The sequence below is a fragment of the Zalophus californianus genome, chromosome 16 (genome assembly GCF_009762305.2).
Source record: "Zalophus californianus isolate mZalCal1 chromosome 16, mZalCal1.pri.v2, whole genome shotgun sequence".
NCBI lineage: Eukaryota > Metazoa > Chordata > Mammalia > Carnivora > Otariidae > Zalophus > Zalophus californianus.
The window spans coordinates 61,009,633-61,023,816 of record NC_045610.1 but is presented as its reverse complement, the minus strand read 5'-3'; the positions used below and the strand labels follow the sequence as shown (position 1 = coordinate 61,023,816).

General features: G+C 63.0%; 1 protein-coding gene across 6 annotated transcripts in view; it reads right to left on the bottom strand.

The window, feature by feature from the left end:
- BAIAP2 (BAR/IMD domain containing adaptor protein 2) overlaps positions 1-14,184 on the bottom strand; it is a 66,650-nt gene that overhangs the window by 22,656 nt on the left and 29,810 nt on the right. For all 6 annotated transcript variants that reach the window (XM_035724596.1, XM_027626036.1, XM_027626038.2 and 3 more), the window contains exons 4-6: positions 3,675-3,736; positions 2,899-2,970; positions 2,163-2,300 (exon numbers count right to left, since the gene is read on the bottom strand). In XM_035724596.1, the coding sequence (XP_035580489.1) occupies positions 2,163-2,300; positions 2,899-2,970; positions 3,675-3,736 (272 nt within the window). The remainder of the gene's footprint in view (positions 1-2,162; positions 2,301-2,898; positions 2,971-3,674; positions 3,737-14,184) is intronic.

Genomic DNA, 14,184 nt, shown 5'->3' with positions numbered 1-14,184 from the left:
GCCTCCAATTTTCCAGCACAGCAAGAGTAGTGCATGAAAAGCCCCAACCAGGTCCCCCTCCGGCCCTGCCCAGCTAAGGAAGCAAATCCCCCCCCTCTGGCTCTGCAGGCCCCGGGTCCAGAGCGGAGCAGGGAGCACTGAGGGGTATGGGCGGCTGGGAGCCAGATGTAGCAGTCTCTAGACTCCGCAGACACGGAATCTCAGGCTCCCTGTGGAGCAGGAGTGAATGCCATCAACGCTGCCAGCCCCTGTGTCTGGCCTCCACCCAGCCCGCCCCCCCACCCTGGGCGCAGGACCTGCCAGCCAGTATCCTGCCGCGACCGCTACCCTCCAGCTGCAAGTGTGCTCGTGACGGCCCCCAGCAGGCTGGTCACAGGGCAGGTCCGCTGGTCCAGGGCCCAGGCCCCGCTCAGGACACAGCCTCCACGTTTACGGCCATAAAAGGGAAGGAAGCACTGCACAGGCCACAAGGTGCATGAACCTCGAGAACTGAGTGTGAGGGGCCACGTGCAGGAGACCACACAGTGGTGACTCCATTCACGCGTGATGCCCAGACTGGGCCGAGTCACTTGCAGACAGTAGGTCACTGGCTGCCTGGGGGGGGAAGGCTGCCCACTGATAGGCAGACTCTTCCTTTCTGGGGTGCTGGAAACCCTCTAAAATGGAGCGTGGGGACCGCGGCTTAGCCGTACGGATGGCCACACGCAAAGCTGCCCCTTGTCCCTTCTATGGCACGTGAACGTATTTCAAAGCTGAATCCAAGAGAAAAAAAAAGTGCCTCGGGGGGGGGGTGTGCAGGCTCCCAGCCCCTCCTGGCAGGTGGCTGAAGCCTAGACGAGCCGGCCTGTGTGTCCCCAGCACCCGGTCAGCCCAGGGCCCCCCAGAGGGAGCTCTGGTGCAAACACACCTGTGCCGAGGGGGTTCCTGGCCTCCAGGGGGCAGGGGCGCCATTCAGGATCGAGCTTTCAGGGAGCAAAATGGCAAAACACATTGTGGGGGGGGACACGAGACGGAGACATCCAGCGAAGTGTGGCTTTCTCCACCCCTCAGCCTCACAGCCCACTTCTAGATCTGACTCGGCCAGTAAGGGCCCCCCCAGGACAGCCTCAGGGGCACAGGCCTCCAGAGCGATGACAGCTTAGGGGCAGTCACTGGGTGTGATGGAGACAAGAGCATGGCATAAGAATGCGCCTGATGCGGGAAAGGCATGCTGAGAACGGCAGGCGCTGTCCCACCGCTGCCCCGGACAACTGGCACCCCCGCTCCCCTCACTAGGCCATGGTGCTCTGCATGCGAGGTGACGGTTCTCACCTGATGCTGCCAGGCCCCTGCGCCCAACCCGGTGGGCTGCTCGCCGGCACCGCGCTCGGGGACGGTGCAGGGTGCATGCCCCACCTAGGGAGACGCACACATGTGGGGGAGAGCGGGGGTGCACGGCGCACCTCAAGGCTTGCCAACCCAGCCGGCACCAAGGGTGGGGACTCAGGAGATGAGGGGCTCACGCCTGTGCCCGGCCCCATGGGGCTCCCCCCACCCCCGAAGCGGCTGGGGAGCTGTTTTGTCTTTCCTCCTTATCTGAGTTACACGGGGCCTCAGGCAGCAGGTATTATGGGCCTGATCTGTGTCTACTGGCCAGGGGGCTCGGGTGAATCAGGTGTATTGGGGCCACACTGTCCCAAATCCCTGGCCCGTTCCGCACACGGTGTCTGCAATGCTGGGCCCAGTGGTGAGGGAGGCCACACCAGGGCGGGCCCTCCCACACCCTCCCGTGCCATCTGCCTCTCGGGCCGCTGAGACGCCCGACCGGCCAGTGTCGCCCTATGGAGGCTCTGGGTCCAGTCCTGGGGGCAGAATCCAGAAGACAGAGCAAGAAGATGTCCTTGGGGTCTCTGCTCCTTTGGCAGCAAGGCTTCCGGCGCCCCACCGAGGCTCCGGGAGCAGGGCAGGGGGGCCGCAGGACCATGCCGGCCATCTGCCAGCTCTAGGATGGGACGTACTCGTTGCCCCAAAACCACCAGGAGAACGGAGCCCGGCTCTGCCCAGGTCCACCAAGAGGGCCCTGGGAGGGGAGCGCTTCCTCGGCACTGCTCGCTCAAGGGGCCGCCGGTGTCACGACAGCAGGCCCCGCGTGGCCCTGCAGCACCGGCCGGCCCGAGTCCTACCTGCAGCTCCTTGTCCGAGTACTTCTGCGGGTTTTTGCTGCCCTGGCTCTTCTTGCGGAGTTTCTTCAGCTCAGCCTGGCACTTGTCCAGTGCGTCACCCTTGCTCCTTTGCTCTGTCTGGTATTTCTTCAACGCGGCCTGAGAGTCAAAGACGCCACACACAGACCCATGAGCCGACGGCCCTTCCCGCTCTCTGCGCAGCTTCAGCCAGCCCGGCCCCAAGGGCGGCCGGCAACACCTGGCTGCAGGCTGAGGGGGGAGCACAGCTGACCCAGGCCTCACCCTCCTGCGGCGGCCCTATGGTCCCACACACGGAAACTGGGCCTCTCCCCCTCCCCCGTCACCGAGAGTCAGGGCGCCTCCTGTGAACATAGATCGCACGCCCTGACAGAGTACAGCACCTCGGGCCCCTCTGGCCCTGGGGAGAGGTGACGGCATAGGGACGGGGCACCAAGGCCTCCAGGTCACAGAGACGGAGTCTGTGCAGGCTCTGCGGGGGGCAGCGCCGTGCCATCATCACTACGGAAGGCGGCGAGCTGTGGGGGCACCAGAACTGGGCGTGCAGGGCACCGGACGAGCCGGCCTCCCCCACACGCTGTGCTCAGTCCCAGACGGGCAGGCATGGGGAGGGCCAGGGAACCTGCAGGATGGGAAGCTCGCAGCGAGCTGACCACCCGAGAGATGCCAAGCGTGAGGGGGAGCAGTGCGGGCGACCAGACAGGTGTTGGCTACTTACGCTCAGGTACCTGGAATCCAGCTCCACCTTCTGCTCCAGCTGCGTGAGCAGCTCATTGTGGAAAGACTTCAGCTGGACGTGGAGAGAACACATATGGGCAGTGAGTACGACACAGGCCAGGGCACGAGGTGGGTGGGGGGGGCCCTCCCAGGAGAGGTGGACGGTCACCACGGCGCCCCAGACACGGGCCACCCCGAGAGACAAGGGGCCCGTCTGCTCCCTGAGCCAATGAGCCTGCACAGACGGGCGGGGCCTGGGGAGCCAGAAGGCTCCAGGAACGAGCGCTGAACCGAAGTGGGGACGTCAGACTGTCCTGGCCTCGGACACTGTCGGGGGCTCGGCTTCCCAGGGCAGACACAGAAACTGCTCCCCACCATCCCCCCCTCTGCTCTCCGGTGCTGACACGAGCAAACTGGGAGGGGCCCGAGTGACCCCTCACTTTAGACCTGCTGGGTCCTGGCTGGGCCTGGAATCTGGGCACGTGTGTGCTCCTCAGGCCCGCCACCCCGTGTCCCTGCGTGGAGCATGAGATCCCGTGTGGCCTGCGCCCTTTCCTCCCGGCTGCTTCTGTTTGTCCTTGGCCCCCACGATGAGTCACCTCCCCATTATGTGACTTCTGTCCCGGGCCTGGGGTTTGTCCCCATCTTTCTGAGTGCAGCCACACGGTGACACAACGTTCCCAAATGGACACATGGCCAAAGCACACAGCCCGCTTTCTCCTCACCTCTGACTGACCTGTCCCCCTGCATTTGCCCCTTCCTCCCCAGAAGCCTCACCATCTCTTCCAACTGATTCTGAATCTGCCTGTGGACCTCGGCCATCTGAAAGAGAACGTCTCCTGGAAAAGCAGGAGGGTGGGGAAGAGGAGGAGAGAAAAGTTAAGCACTCTGCGCTGTGGCCCCTCCACCCTCCGTGGCTGGGGAGCGGGTGACCAGCAGGCAGAGGGGCACCGGGGGCAGGGGAGAGAACACTGTTCCTTCTGGTAACACGAAGACAAGATGGAAGATTCTAGAATGACAAGGATTACCACTGGGCGACTTTGGGGATGGTGGGTAAGAGCTGAGGTTCACAACAGGCAAGAAGCTGGGAGGCCCTCTGTCCGCACATCTCAAGCCCACGAGTGAGCCCACGAGCACACGTATGTCTCAGCCCACGTCCCGCTCCCACACGTAGCCGCCAACCGTGGCCGGCCCACCCACTCCGGGCCCAGGTGGCACAGGGGCCCAACAAACCCACCACCCGTGCCCTCCATGCGAGTTACGTGGGGCCAAGACAAGACCTGGCTGTGGGCCCCAGAGGGGAGGGACCCGAGGAGGCTCCTGAGGTGCACAGCGCCAGGCTGGCCTCACCAAGGGCCTCCAGGGACAACGGGCGCGCCAGGCACAGCTCTGCAGGCACCTTTTCCAGAGCAGGGACGGGGGAGGGCTCAGCCTCGGTCGTCCTCCTCCCAAAGCTCCGGAAGGTTCCACACAGTTGCCATCCTGAAGCATGGTCACTGGGATCAGCAGGTGCGCAGCGTTTCGGGTTGTGGTCGTGGAGGGAGGGTCGCTGCACAGCCCACGACACCAGCGTGGTCACCCCCAAGTCAGGGCCCAGGAAACAGAAGCTCTAGGCCAGAGGCCACTCAAGGACACCCGCCCCCTGAGACCCTCAGGGCTGCCCAGCAGCCCCGCAACACTGGCGGGAAGGACCCCCGCCCCGGGGCAAATAGCCGTCTCCTCGGAGAGAAGAGCTGGAATGGACAGTCGGGCTGCATTCACCCGAACGGCGAGTATTCGCTCGGCGCCATTCACGGAGCAAATGCTGTCCACGTGCTGCGGACACGACGGAGCAGAGGACCCACTCTGCCCTCGAGGGTGGTCATTTCCGACAAACCCCATCCCTGCAGTGCTGCCTACACCAGCACGCTCTCCTTACTCACCCCTGGGCCACGTGACCCAGAGACCCTCTTGGGGGGCAGTACGAGGGGTACCCTGGCCCGCGGCAAGGCCAGCTAGAAATGGAAACAAGGCCCCATGGCCCTTGCACCCTGATGGGGTGGCACTGCCTGCCAGCCGCACGGATGGCCTCACCGGTGTCACTTTCCCTCCCAGAGGCACCACAGGGTTCTGGGGAGGTCCACTTCTCCTGGTCACTGGCTGTTCCGTGACGCCCACGGGACACGCTGAGCCTCGACTGTGACCAGGAACCACACCGCGGGCCTATCGGTCAGCAGGCTCCACCTGAGCCAGTGGAACCCCGCCCTGCAGGGCCCTGAGCTCTGCTGTCCGATTCTCAGTGTCACTGGATGTGTCCAGTGTCCAAAGTCCAGGACGTGTCCAACACCTGCTCTGCCCCAGATTTCTGTCGGGGGCGGGGGGAGGGAAAGGGACTCAGCACGTCCCAAGGAGCTGACTCACCTGGCGGCTGAGACCCCACTGTCCTGCCACAGGCCGTGCAAGGCTGACGTGTCCCACCTCCTCAGCTAGCCTTGAGCCCATGTAGGGCAGAGACGCCCTCAGGCCTGCCACTCGGGTAAGCACAGACCCCTGGGGCCTGGCCTGCGGGCAGGGCCAGTGCCACCATCACGGCGTGTGAGTGTGTGTGGGTGTGAGAGGGAGTGTGTACACACGCGTCTCCCTCAGGCAGTCTGCTGCAGCCCCGTGGACACAGGCAGCTCAGGGGCTGGGCTGCGTCCTACCCAGGAGTCTGAGGGAGGAGACATGCACAAGCAGGGGCAGACCCCGGGAGCTCCGTGTGCTGAGTGCATCGCACGGCGGAATTGCCACAGATGCCCGTGCCAGAACCACAGCCGGGGAACGCCCGTCAGTGCCCCGAGCTCCCGGAGCTACTCCTGCACCTGCTCCAAATGCAGGCCTGACCTTGGGCCTGATGGCGCCCCAAGATGGGACAGGACAAGTGTGGACGGCCCTGGGAAGAAGGCCCTGCCTCTGCCGTGGCTTCCTGTGGTCGGGTCGGAGCTGTGACCACATGTGGTCAGTGGCCAACCGCACACGGGGCGGGGAGATGAGCTAACCAGCCCCTGCAGGAGAGATCGAGTCTCCCCTGGCCTTGGCTGTCCTCTTACCCAATCCCGAATCTGGGGGTCTGGTGTGTCAGGGAAGAGCCCAAGAATGACAGGGGACACAAGGTGACACAAAGGAGCCCGGCTGCCGGCCTTGGTGGGAGGGAAGCCACTGAGACAAAGAGGAGCGAGTAGCCAGGGTGGTCTCGGGGACGAGGCCAGGCTGCCGCCACCTGCCTGTGACAGACCACGAGCCCCACTGGCACCTGCTTGGGGTGAGACAGCGGGGGGCCGCCTCGGACTTTCTGACTCCCGCTCTGGTGTGTGCGGCGGGGACGCGCCCCGTGGAGCTGGAGCGGCGCCCACAGCAGACCCAGACCCACAGGTCTTAGCTCCAGATGCTCAGAATCCGTCTAAGACCCAAGAGTGGCAGCTCCAGCTTGATTCTGCTTCTCTGTGCTTTTGGTATTCCGGAACTTTCCCAGGACAAACACCCACCACTCTGCGGTGGGGAAAACATCTGGGGTCTTGTTTGTGACACGGGGGTCTACCTGTGTCAGGGGCCCTGGACCCACCTTCCAGCTCTCTGCCCGTGGGCGTGTGGGAATCGGTTAAACTGAGGCCAAGGGGGGCAGTGCTCACGGGGCACGAGGTCTGGCCAGCGTGGGGAAGAGCCCGAGAACGTGGCCCGGTGGGCACGGCCCTCACACACCCACCCTCTGCCCCCATAGCCCTCACGAGGGCCATCAAGTCTGTGAGTCAGACACAAGCAAGGCGCAGTCCAGCAGTCTCCCCACTGGGGCAGCACCCACGGCATCGGCCACACTTTGGGCCCCAAAACAATAAGTCAACATCAAGATCGAATGAAAAACATGTAATTCCTAAAAACTCTGCATGCAACTAGCTCAAGGAAAACGTTTGAAAACAGTTAAGAACTTTGGTGAAGAGCAATTCCTTTAGGAAAGGAATTCCTGACATCCAGAAAGGTGCGTGAAGCTTCATGAGGAACGATGGCCACTGCCCCCCCCCCCCCCGCCGCCGACACACTCAGAGCACCCCGGAGTCTCCCCTGGCCGCTGCCCGCACTGACAGGCCCGCCTCCCCCCCCACCCCCTCCCCCCCGCCATGGCCGTGCTGTCGGTCACACAGCCCGTGCGCACACTCAGCTCTAAGCTGCAAACCCGTGGCTGCACATCCAGCCCACACAGGCAATTTTTAAACTGCGTTTTACAAGCAGCTGCTAGAAGCCATATGCTCACGAACCATGCGAGGCGGTGGTAGGTGGGTGAACAAGCCCCTGCCAGGCACTGGACCCCTGGAGCGCTGCTGGGTGCACTGAGCTGGCTGCAGGGGGCAAGGGCAGGGCTGCGCCCCAAGCCCCACTCCCCGAGAAACAACAGAGAGCCCCTGGCGTCCGCACCAATGCTCACTTGTCTCCTCCACTGTGCTTTCTGGGTCCTGAAGGCAAGCTCGGGAAGGTCCTGAGCGCCAGTGAGCTGGCCAGGGCTGTGTCTGATTTTTGGGTTCCATGACTCTCTCCACCCCATCTCCCCCACGTGAGAGACAGCATGGAGTGGGGACCCCCTCCCTGGAAGGAGGCCACAGGCTGTTCCCTGGCCTCCACTAAGTGCAGATGCACAGGCCCCGGGGAATTCATGTCTTGGGCTCATAGCTCAGGCAGGTCCTAAACTTGAAAAACCGGGTTTAAAATAGCAGCTCAGACTCAGCCTTGCCAGAGCAAACAGCAGATGGGCGGGATAACTCTGCCCGAGAACCACCACCTGAAAGGAACCGTCAGGGCTCCAAAGAGTGTCAACAGAGGGGTGCCAGGTGGCAGGTGCCCACGCCCAGGGCACGGTGGGCATGGGAGAGCAGCCCCTGCCACACACGGGGCTAGTGAGTCAGAAAACCCTGAGGCCTGGTGGCCGGGTTGGAGCCAGGGGACCACGCAAGCTCAACAGCTCACAGGTGTGCAGGAGGATTTGCGGGTGAGGGAGGGGGTCAAGGCCACCGGGAACACGGACAAGAAAAGAGACGCACACACACAGGCTTCACACAGGACCCAGCAGTGTCCAGAACACTGAGGCATCTGAATCAGAGGCCATGTCCTCTCCAACCCTCCTGCTGAGTGTTTACCCTGCCGGTCAAGCAGCCAGGTCAGCAGTGAGTCACCTCCGCTGCACACCCCTCAGCTCAGAGTTTTAGTGTTTCAGATGCTCCCTGGAACCTCAAACGTCTTTAGCGTACACACAGCAACGCTCATCCCCCGGGAGAAGCAGGGGCCGGGCAGCCAGCACACACACGTTATGTGCATCCATGTACCCACGAAACACACTCATGTAAATATATGCACGCACACACATACGTGCACACAGGCACACGTGCGCACAGGCGCTCAGGCACGCACGCACACGCAAACACAGGTACACACGCACACACAGGCACACGCGCCGCGCTTGCTCACAGACATGGAGGACGTGCCGCTCACCTTCCCCTCCAGCACAGCCCACTGTGGGGCTAACACAGGACAACGGTGGGACAATCCCCGACCTGGGAGCCTGAGCACGTGGACACGTCCGCATGCAGCTGAAGACGGGCTGGGGGGCCTTGGGAGCCAGCTGGGGTATCTGGTGCCTCAGGGCGGTGGCCCAGCCCTGGGGTGACAGGCCAGAGACTGTCCAGCGTTCCAGTGGGGACAGGGCCCCCAACAAGGACATGGTGCTGGAGCCGGGGTGGCTGGACATGGAGCTGCCAGAGCCCAGGCCTCTGTGCCCCTGACAAGCAACTCTGTCCTCCAGGACATGCACCAACGTTGAGCAACCACCCACCCCTAATTCCAGAACATTCCATCACCACAAAAAAATCCGTCCCCATGAACTCCCATCCCTCCAGGCTCTCGCAGCCATCAGTCCTTGTCTCTATGGGTTTCCCCGTTCTGAACATTCCACGTAAATGGAATCGTACACGTAGATAGGGCCCTCTGTGCCTGGCTTCCCCATGGAGCACGTTCTGTAGGCTCCTCCGTGTGGTAGCGGGTCAGCTCGTCACCCCTCTGACGGATGAACGACACCCGGCACAGGGGTTGAAAGCTTGCTGTTTTTCCAGCTGTCTGTCAATGGACAGGTGGACGCCACCGGCTCAGTGCTGCGACAGTCCGCCCTCGTCGGGGGGCATCTGACCGCACCACAGCCCTGTGCTCTCCTGCACGCATTGGTCTTCACGACACCCGTTCTGCAGTTTGCCCACCTGCTTACAGCAAAACCGCTCCCAGACCGGCGGACCCCAGAGCAGCCAAGCAGAGCGGGACCTCCCTGGCCAGAGCCACCACGTGTGGGGGTCAGAGGCTGGGCAGTCCAGAGCCGCAGGCCCCCCCGAGGCTCCTCCAGACGAGCCTGGATGCCCAGATGCCACCGGTGAAGCTGCAGATTCTCAGAGGAACGGATGTCCCGGCCGCTCCAGGTGACTAGGCAGCCATCCCCAGAGCCGCGCGGGCGGGCAGGGGAGGGCGGAGGCTGTCCTCGGGGGGAAGTGGGCTCTGGCTTCTGTCAAACCCTGGGGTCACAGCGAGAGGGGGCACCAGGACTCAGTCATGCTGCTTTTACAGAAAAATTCCCAACAGACCCTCAAAAACTTGCGCTGGCCCCGGCAGGAAACTCATTGCCAGAACGAGGATGGAGGGGCCCAGCTAGACCCACGGAGTCAGGTGCTGCCCAGCCCCTGGGAACCAGAGGTACCCACCAAGGAGAGAAAAAGGCAGAAACAAGAGACCCCAGCCACACAGAGGGAGCATGGCAGGGTGCAAGAATGGGGAGCCTGGCCGCAGACACAGGGGTGCAGGTGAAGGGGCCCCACGGCAGGGGGGCAGCCGGGCAGGCCCGGGGCTCTCGGGACGGAACCCGGGAGAGGACAGTGCCCACCGGCATACCGCCGCGTCCTGTGAGCAGGTGCTGTAGAAGCGTCAGCCATGCGTCCCAGGGGCTTTCGGAACTGCCAGAAGGACAGCATGGAGGGTGTGCCGCCAGGCAACACAGAGTGGAACGTCCTCAGCCGCTTCACACTCATGCAGGGTCGCAGGACCGCGCCTGCGGCGTGTCTCAGAACCCGGAAAACCTTTGAAAACTACAAAAAAGTACATGTACCCATTTTTTTAAAGATACAGACTCTACAAAGTCCCAGCCGGTGTCTCAGCATGAGAACCGCACACAGGTAAAGGTGAGCTGCTCGCAGCCTGGGGGCTTGCTCACACTTCATCCTCTGCAGTCTGGCCCACGGCTGTTGAGCGAGCACCCGCTTTGTGCCAGGTGCTGCTCCAGGGGACTCGGGGAACAGAGGCCCTCCTCCTGGCACCGCTGCACTCTCCTGGGAGACACGCACAGACGACAGGCCTGGACGGCAGGGCTGCAAGTCCGCGGGGCTGGCAGCGGATGGGGACACGGCCTCAGGGTCCCAGGGCTCCTGGTGGACACCATGGGGCACAGAGACCACGAGCACAAGGAGCGGCCGGCAGCAGGGAGACCCATCCGGCAGCTTCTCTGAACCCAAGACCGGCACAGGTGCAGACCCGCCTCCCACGGGAACCAGAGGTGAGAGGCAGGCCCCCGCAGCAGCTGGCTGGCACCCGGGACTCCCCTGTGGGCTGCGGGATGGCCTGCGGGCACGGCCCCACCCAGAAGTTTCCATTGGTGGCCCTGGGTAAACACAGTGGGAACTGCGGGCCATCCAAAGGGCCGTGAGTCATGGCTTTGAATGGGTCCGTTCTTCCCCATGGCTTAGAGCACAGTACACACTCTCCTCCCAGCCCGACCTTCTGAACCTTCCTAAGGTCGCAAGAATGATACATACCCGTCTACCCGCCACCTGGGTCCCCTGGCCCCCAAGGTTTTGCCGAATCTGCTTTGCCGGGTGTGCACACACATGTGCACGCTCTCGTGCAGCATGGCCGCCCCACATGAGGAAAGCGGACCCTCTCCACTCGACAGCCTAGAGCGTGCACCCGGAACGCGGGCAGGCCGTCTGCGAGCTTCCCCCAATCCGGGCCCGCACGGCCATCTTGTTTCTCTCCGTTAGGAACTCCGCATTCTGTCCATCTGAACGCGGCTTTGAGCACTCAGAACCGCTCGGTCCTCTGCAGGCTCACAGGCAGGTGCCCAGGGATGCGCGGTGCTGGGATTCGTGCCTTGCTCCTCGGGTGCCGGGGTCTTCGTCTGGATCTGCACAGCCCTCCTACACCTTCACGACACCAACATTTGTGGAGATTCGCTCTGGCTTTTTGTTTTTTTCCCTTTTCTTTTTGCAGAAGATACGTGTTCTCGTGACCCTCAAATGACGAGAAGCTGAACGGGAGCGGGAATGTGGCAGACTGGCAAAAAGACCAGTGGGGAGGGGCCTGGGCCTGGGGGCTCCCTCGCGCCCGGACGGCAATTCATCCGTACCCGCGATGGTGGGGCAGGGACCAGGGTCCTCCTGAAAGCCCCCCAGGCCACCCCGCCAGTGCCTAACCCCCAAGGAGCAGGGACGGCATTTCACCAGGGTGAGAGGGAGCGCCCCCTTGAGGCTTACACAGGAACACACTGTTGCCACAGGGCCACACAGGTCCGAGGACACCGGCTTGGGGACGGCTTCCACGAAGGCCTGCGGCCTGAGCTGACCCCACTGCGAAGGTGAGCAACTCAGCATGGAGAGGCAGCTGCCAGAGGCCAGGGCTAGGTGTGCCCCCTGGAAGGCCCGCTGAGCATCACCTCCACACTGACAGGTCCAGAGACAACCCAGTGTGGGACGTGTAAAACCTGATGAATCCAAGAAAGGGAGAGAAAGCGGAGGCCCCAAGTGGAGGTGGCCCAGGAGGGCGGTTTCTTTCTTTTCATTCCAGTTAGTTAAGGTCCGGTGTAAGACTAGACGTGGGGGTCTGATACAGTGACTCCACGCTTCCAGACGTCAGCCGCTGCTCGTCCCGACAAGCGCCCTCCCGAAGCCCTGTCACCTGCCCCCCCCACCTCCCCTCTGTAGCCGTCAGGTGTTCTCCGTAGCGAGCAGTCTGTTTCTTGGTTTGTCTCTTTTCCCCTTTGCTCGTTTTTTGTTTCTTAAACTCCACACGTAAGTGAAATCATACGGTATTTGTCTTTCCCTGATTGACGTACTTCACTCAGCATAATACCCTGCAGCTCCGTCCATGTTGTTGCAAATGGCAGGGTTTCATTCTTTTTGATCGCTGCGTAACAGTCCACGTGCACAGACCGCTTCCTTCTCCGTTCACCAGTCGATGCACGCTTGGGCCGCTGCCTTAACTTGGCTCTTGTCGACGGTGCTGCCACAGACGTCAGGGAGCACACGTATCCCTTTGAATCAGCATTTTCGTATTCTCTGGGTACATACCCAGTAGTGTGACCCCTGGATCGTAGGCTAGTTCTGTTTTCTACTTTTGGAGGCCCTCAGGGAAGGCAGTTTCGATCTCTGAGGCAGAGGCTAACTGAGCCCTGAGTCGGGGAGCAAGGGGGGAGGGTCCAACCCCAATCTGGGGCCTCCAGAACCCACTGCCGCACACAGCGGGACACAAGCCCTGGGGCAGAGACCAGCTTCTGCTCTGGGGCCAGTCTACAGACCAGAGGGTGTTCATCAGGGAGGGTGACCTGTGGGGGGTGAAAGACCCTCACATGGCAGGGGCCTGCAGGGGAGGAGCCCCAGGATGGCTGCTCTGGGCTGAACTCATTTTCTCATGGCTTAAGCTCGGACGTCTGTACCTGGTGCCATGATTAAATCAGTAAGACGGTGCACCTCCCGATCAGGGGGGCTGGGCCTGCCAGCCACATGGCACAGTCCCTGCCCCAGGGACGGGGCCGGACACACACTGGCCCCCGCAAGAAGCAGTGACAGTGACAGCATGGGATCTAGGTGCAGCACCACCCTGACATCAACGCACACCCTCCCCCCCACCCCCCGCAAGCAGGAACATGATGGTGGTTGAAGTGGGTAAGGAAACAGGCAAGAAGATGGGAAAAGCCCCCAGCTTGGGGCCAATGTTCAGTCCCCTGGGGCCAGGCCTGTGCCTGTGGCAGGGCCACCACCCACTCGTGGTCAACAGGGGGGGCACCAAGGGTGGCTCCTTCCCTCCCACCCCTGATGCCCCTCATGCCCAGTGACAAAGTCAAGCCTGGGAGAGGGTCCCAAGCGCCTGTGGATGAGAGAGGCTGTGCACGGAGGGCCACGCACGAAGGCAGTGTCGGGGGGAACCCAGTGGAACTGAAGCTGCAAGGAAGGGGGTATCTTCAGCAGCGCTACACACAGGGGAGAGCGACAGGCCACGCGCCTGGCCCACCGGCCGCTTGGGAAGATCAGCGCTCTTGGACCATGCTGGGGGCTCACAGAAAGCACTCGGCTTCCAGGAGGGGGGCACCCAGAGGTACAGGTCCCGCACATGTGAGCCCAGGTCCCCGGGGACCCGAGTCAGGCCCCATCTCGTCTAAGGGTCTCCCTGGGGCTGCCACAAGCCCTCCGTTTGATCCCATAACCTGCTAGCCTGCAGCCAGGGCAGAGTCAAGCCTGGCACCCCAACACAGCTAGACTCTCTCAGCCCACACAGGCCCCCGGGAGCAGCCGGGACCGGTGCTGGGGGTGAGCCCTGCACACACCCATCGCCCCCTCCCAGGGCACAGGAGGCTGGCATGGCAGGGCTTGAGAGGAGATGTGTGCCACCTGCCAAGGCCCCCACCCCAACCTCAAGTGGCCGACATTCCTCCCTCCCGGGGGTTAAACTGTGTGCCAGATCAGGGGCAGCCATGCCCTGGTACTGCCGGAAGTGACCACCGGCAGAGGCAGGAAGGCCCCCGGGCTGCAGATGCTTCCCTCAAAGGCCGAAGCCCTCCAGGGCCCAGGGGTTACAGCCCCCAGGATTCTTCAAGGCAGGGGCTGGGGTGGCCTGGGTGGAACTGGGAGCAGGGGTCATGGGAAGCAGGAGGGAGCCCAAAAACCTAGGGGCCACAAGATATGATCAGAGAGGTGCACTCTCTGATCAAGAGCAGTCTGGCCAGGCCAGAGCCACCGGGGCCTCGCTGGAGGAGTGGCAGGAGCCTGAGGCCAGGGCGGGGGTGAGGGCGTGGACCGTGGTGAGCCCACAGGGTGGGAGCCCTCGGGAGAAGGGAGTGCCGTTTGCCAGTCAGGCCGCTGGAATCCTGCGATTCAGCTGGGCTCTCGGGGGGCTGGGACCCAGAGTCCAGGGGCGGACTGCGGCAGCCACGGGCCCGCCGGGAGCCCCAGCCCTGCCTGGGCACTGCCACAAGGCATCTGGC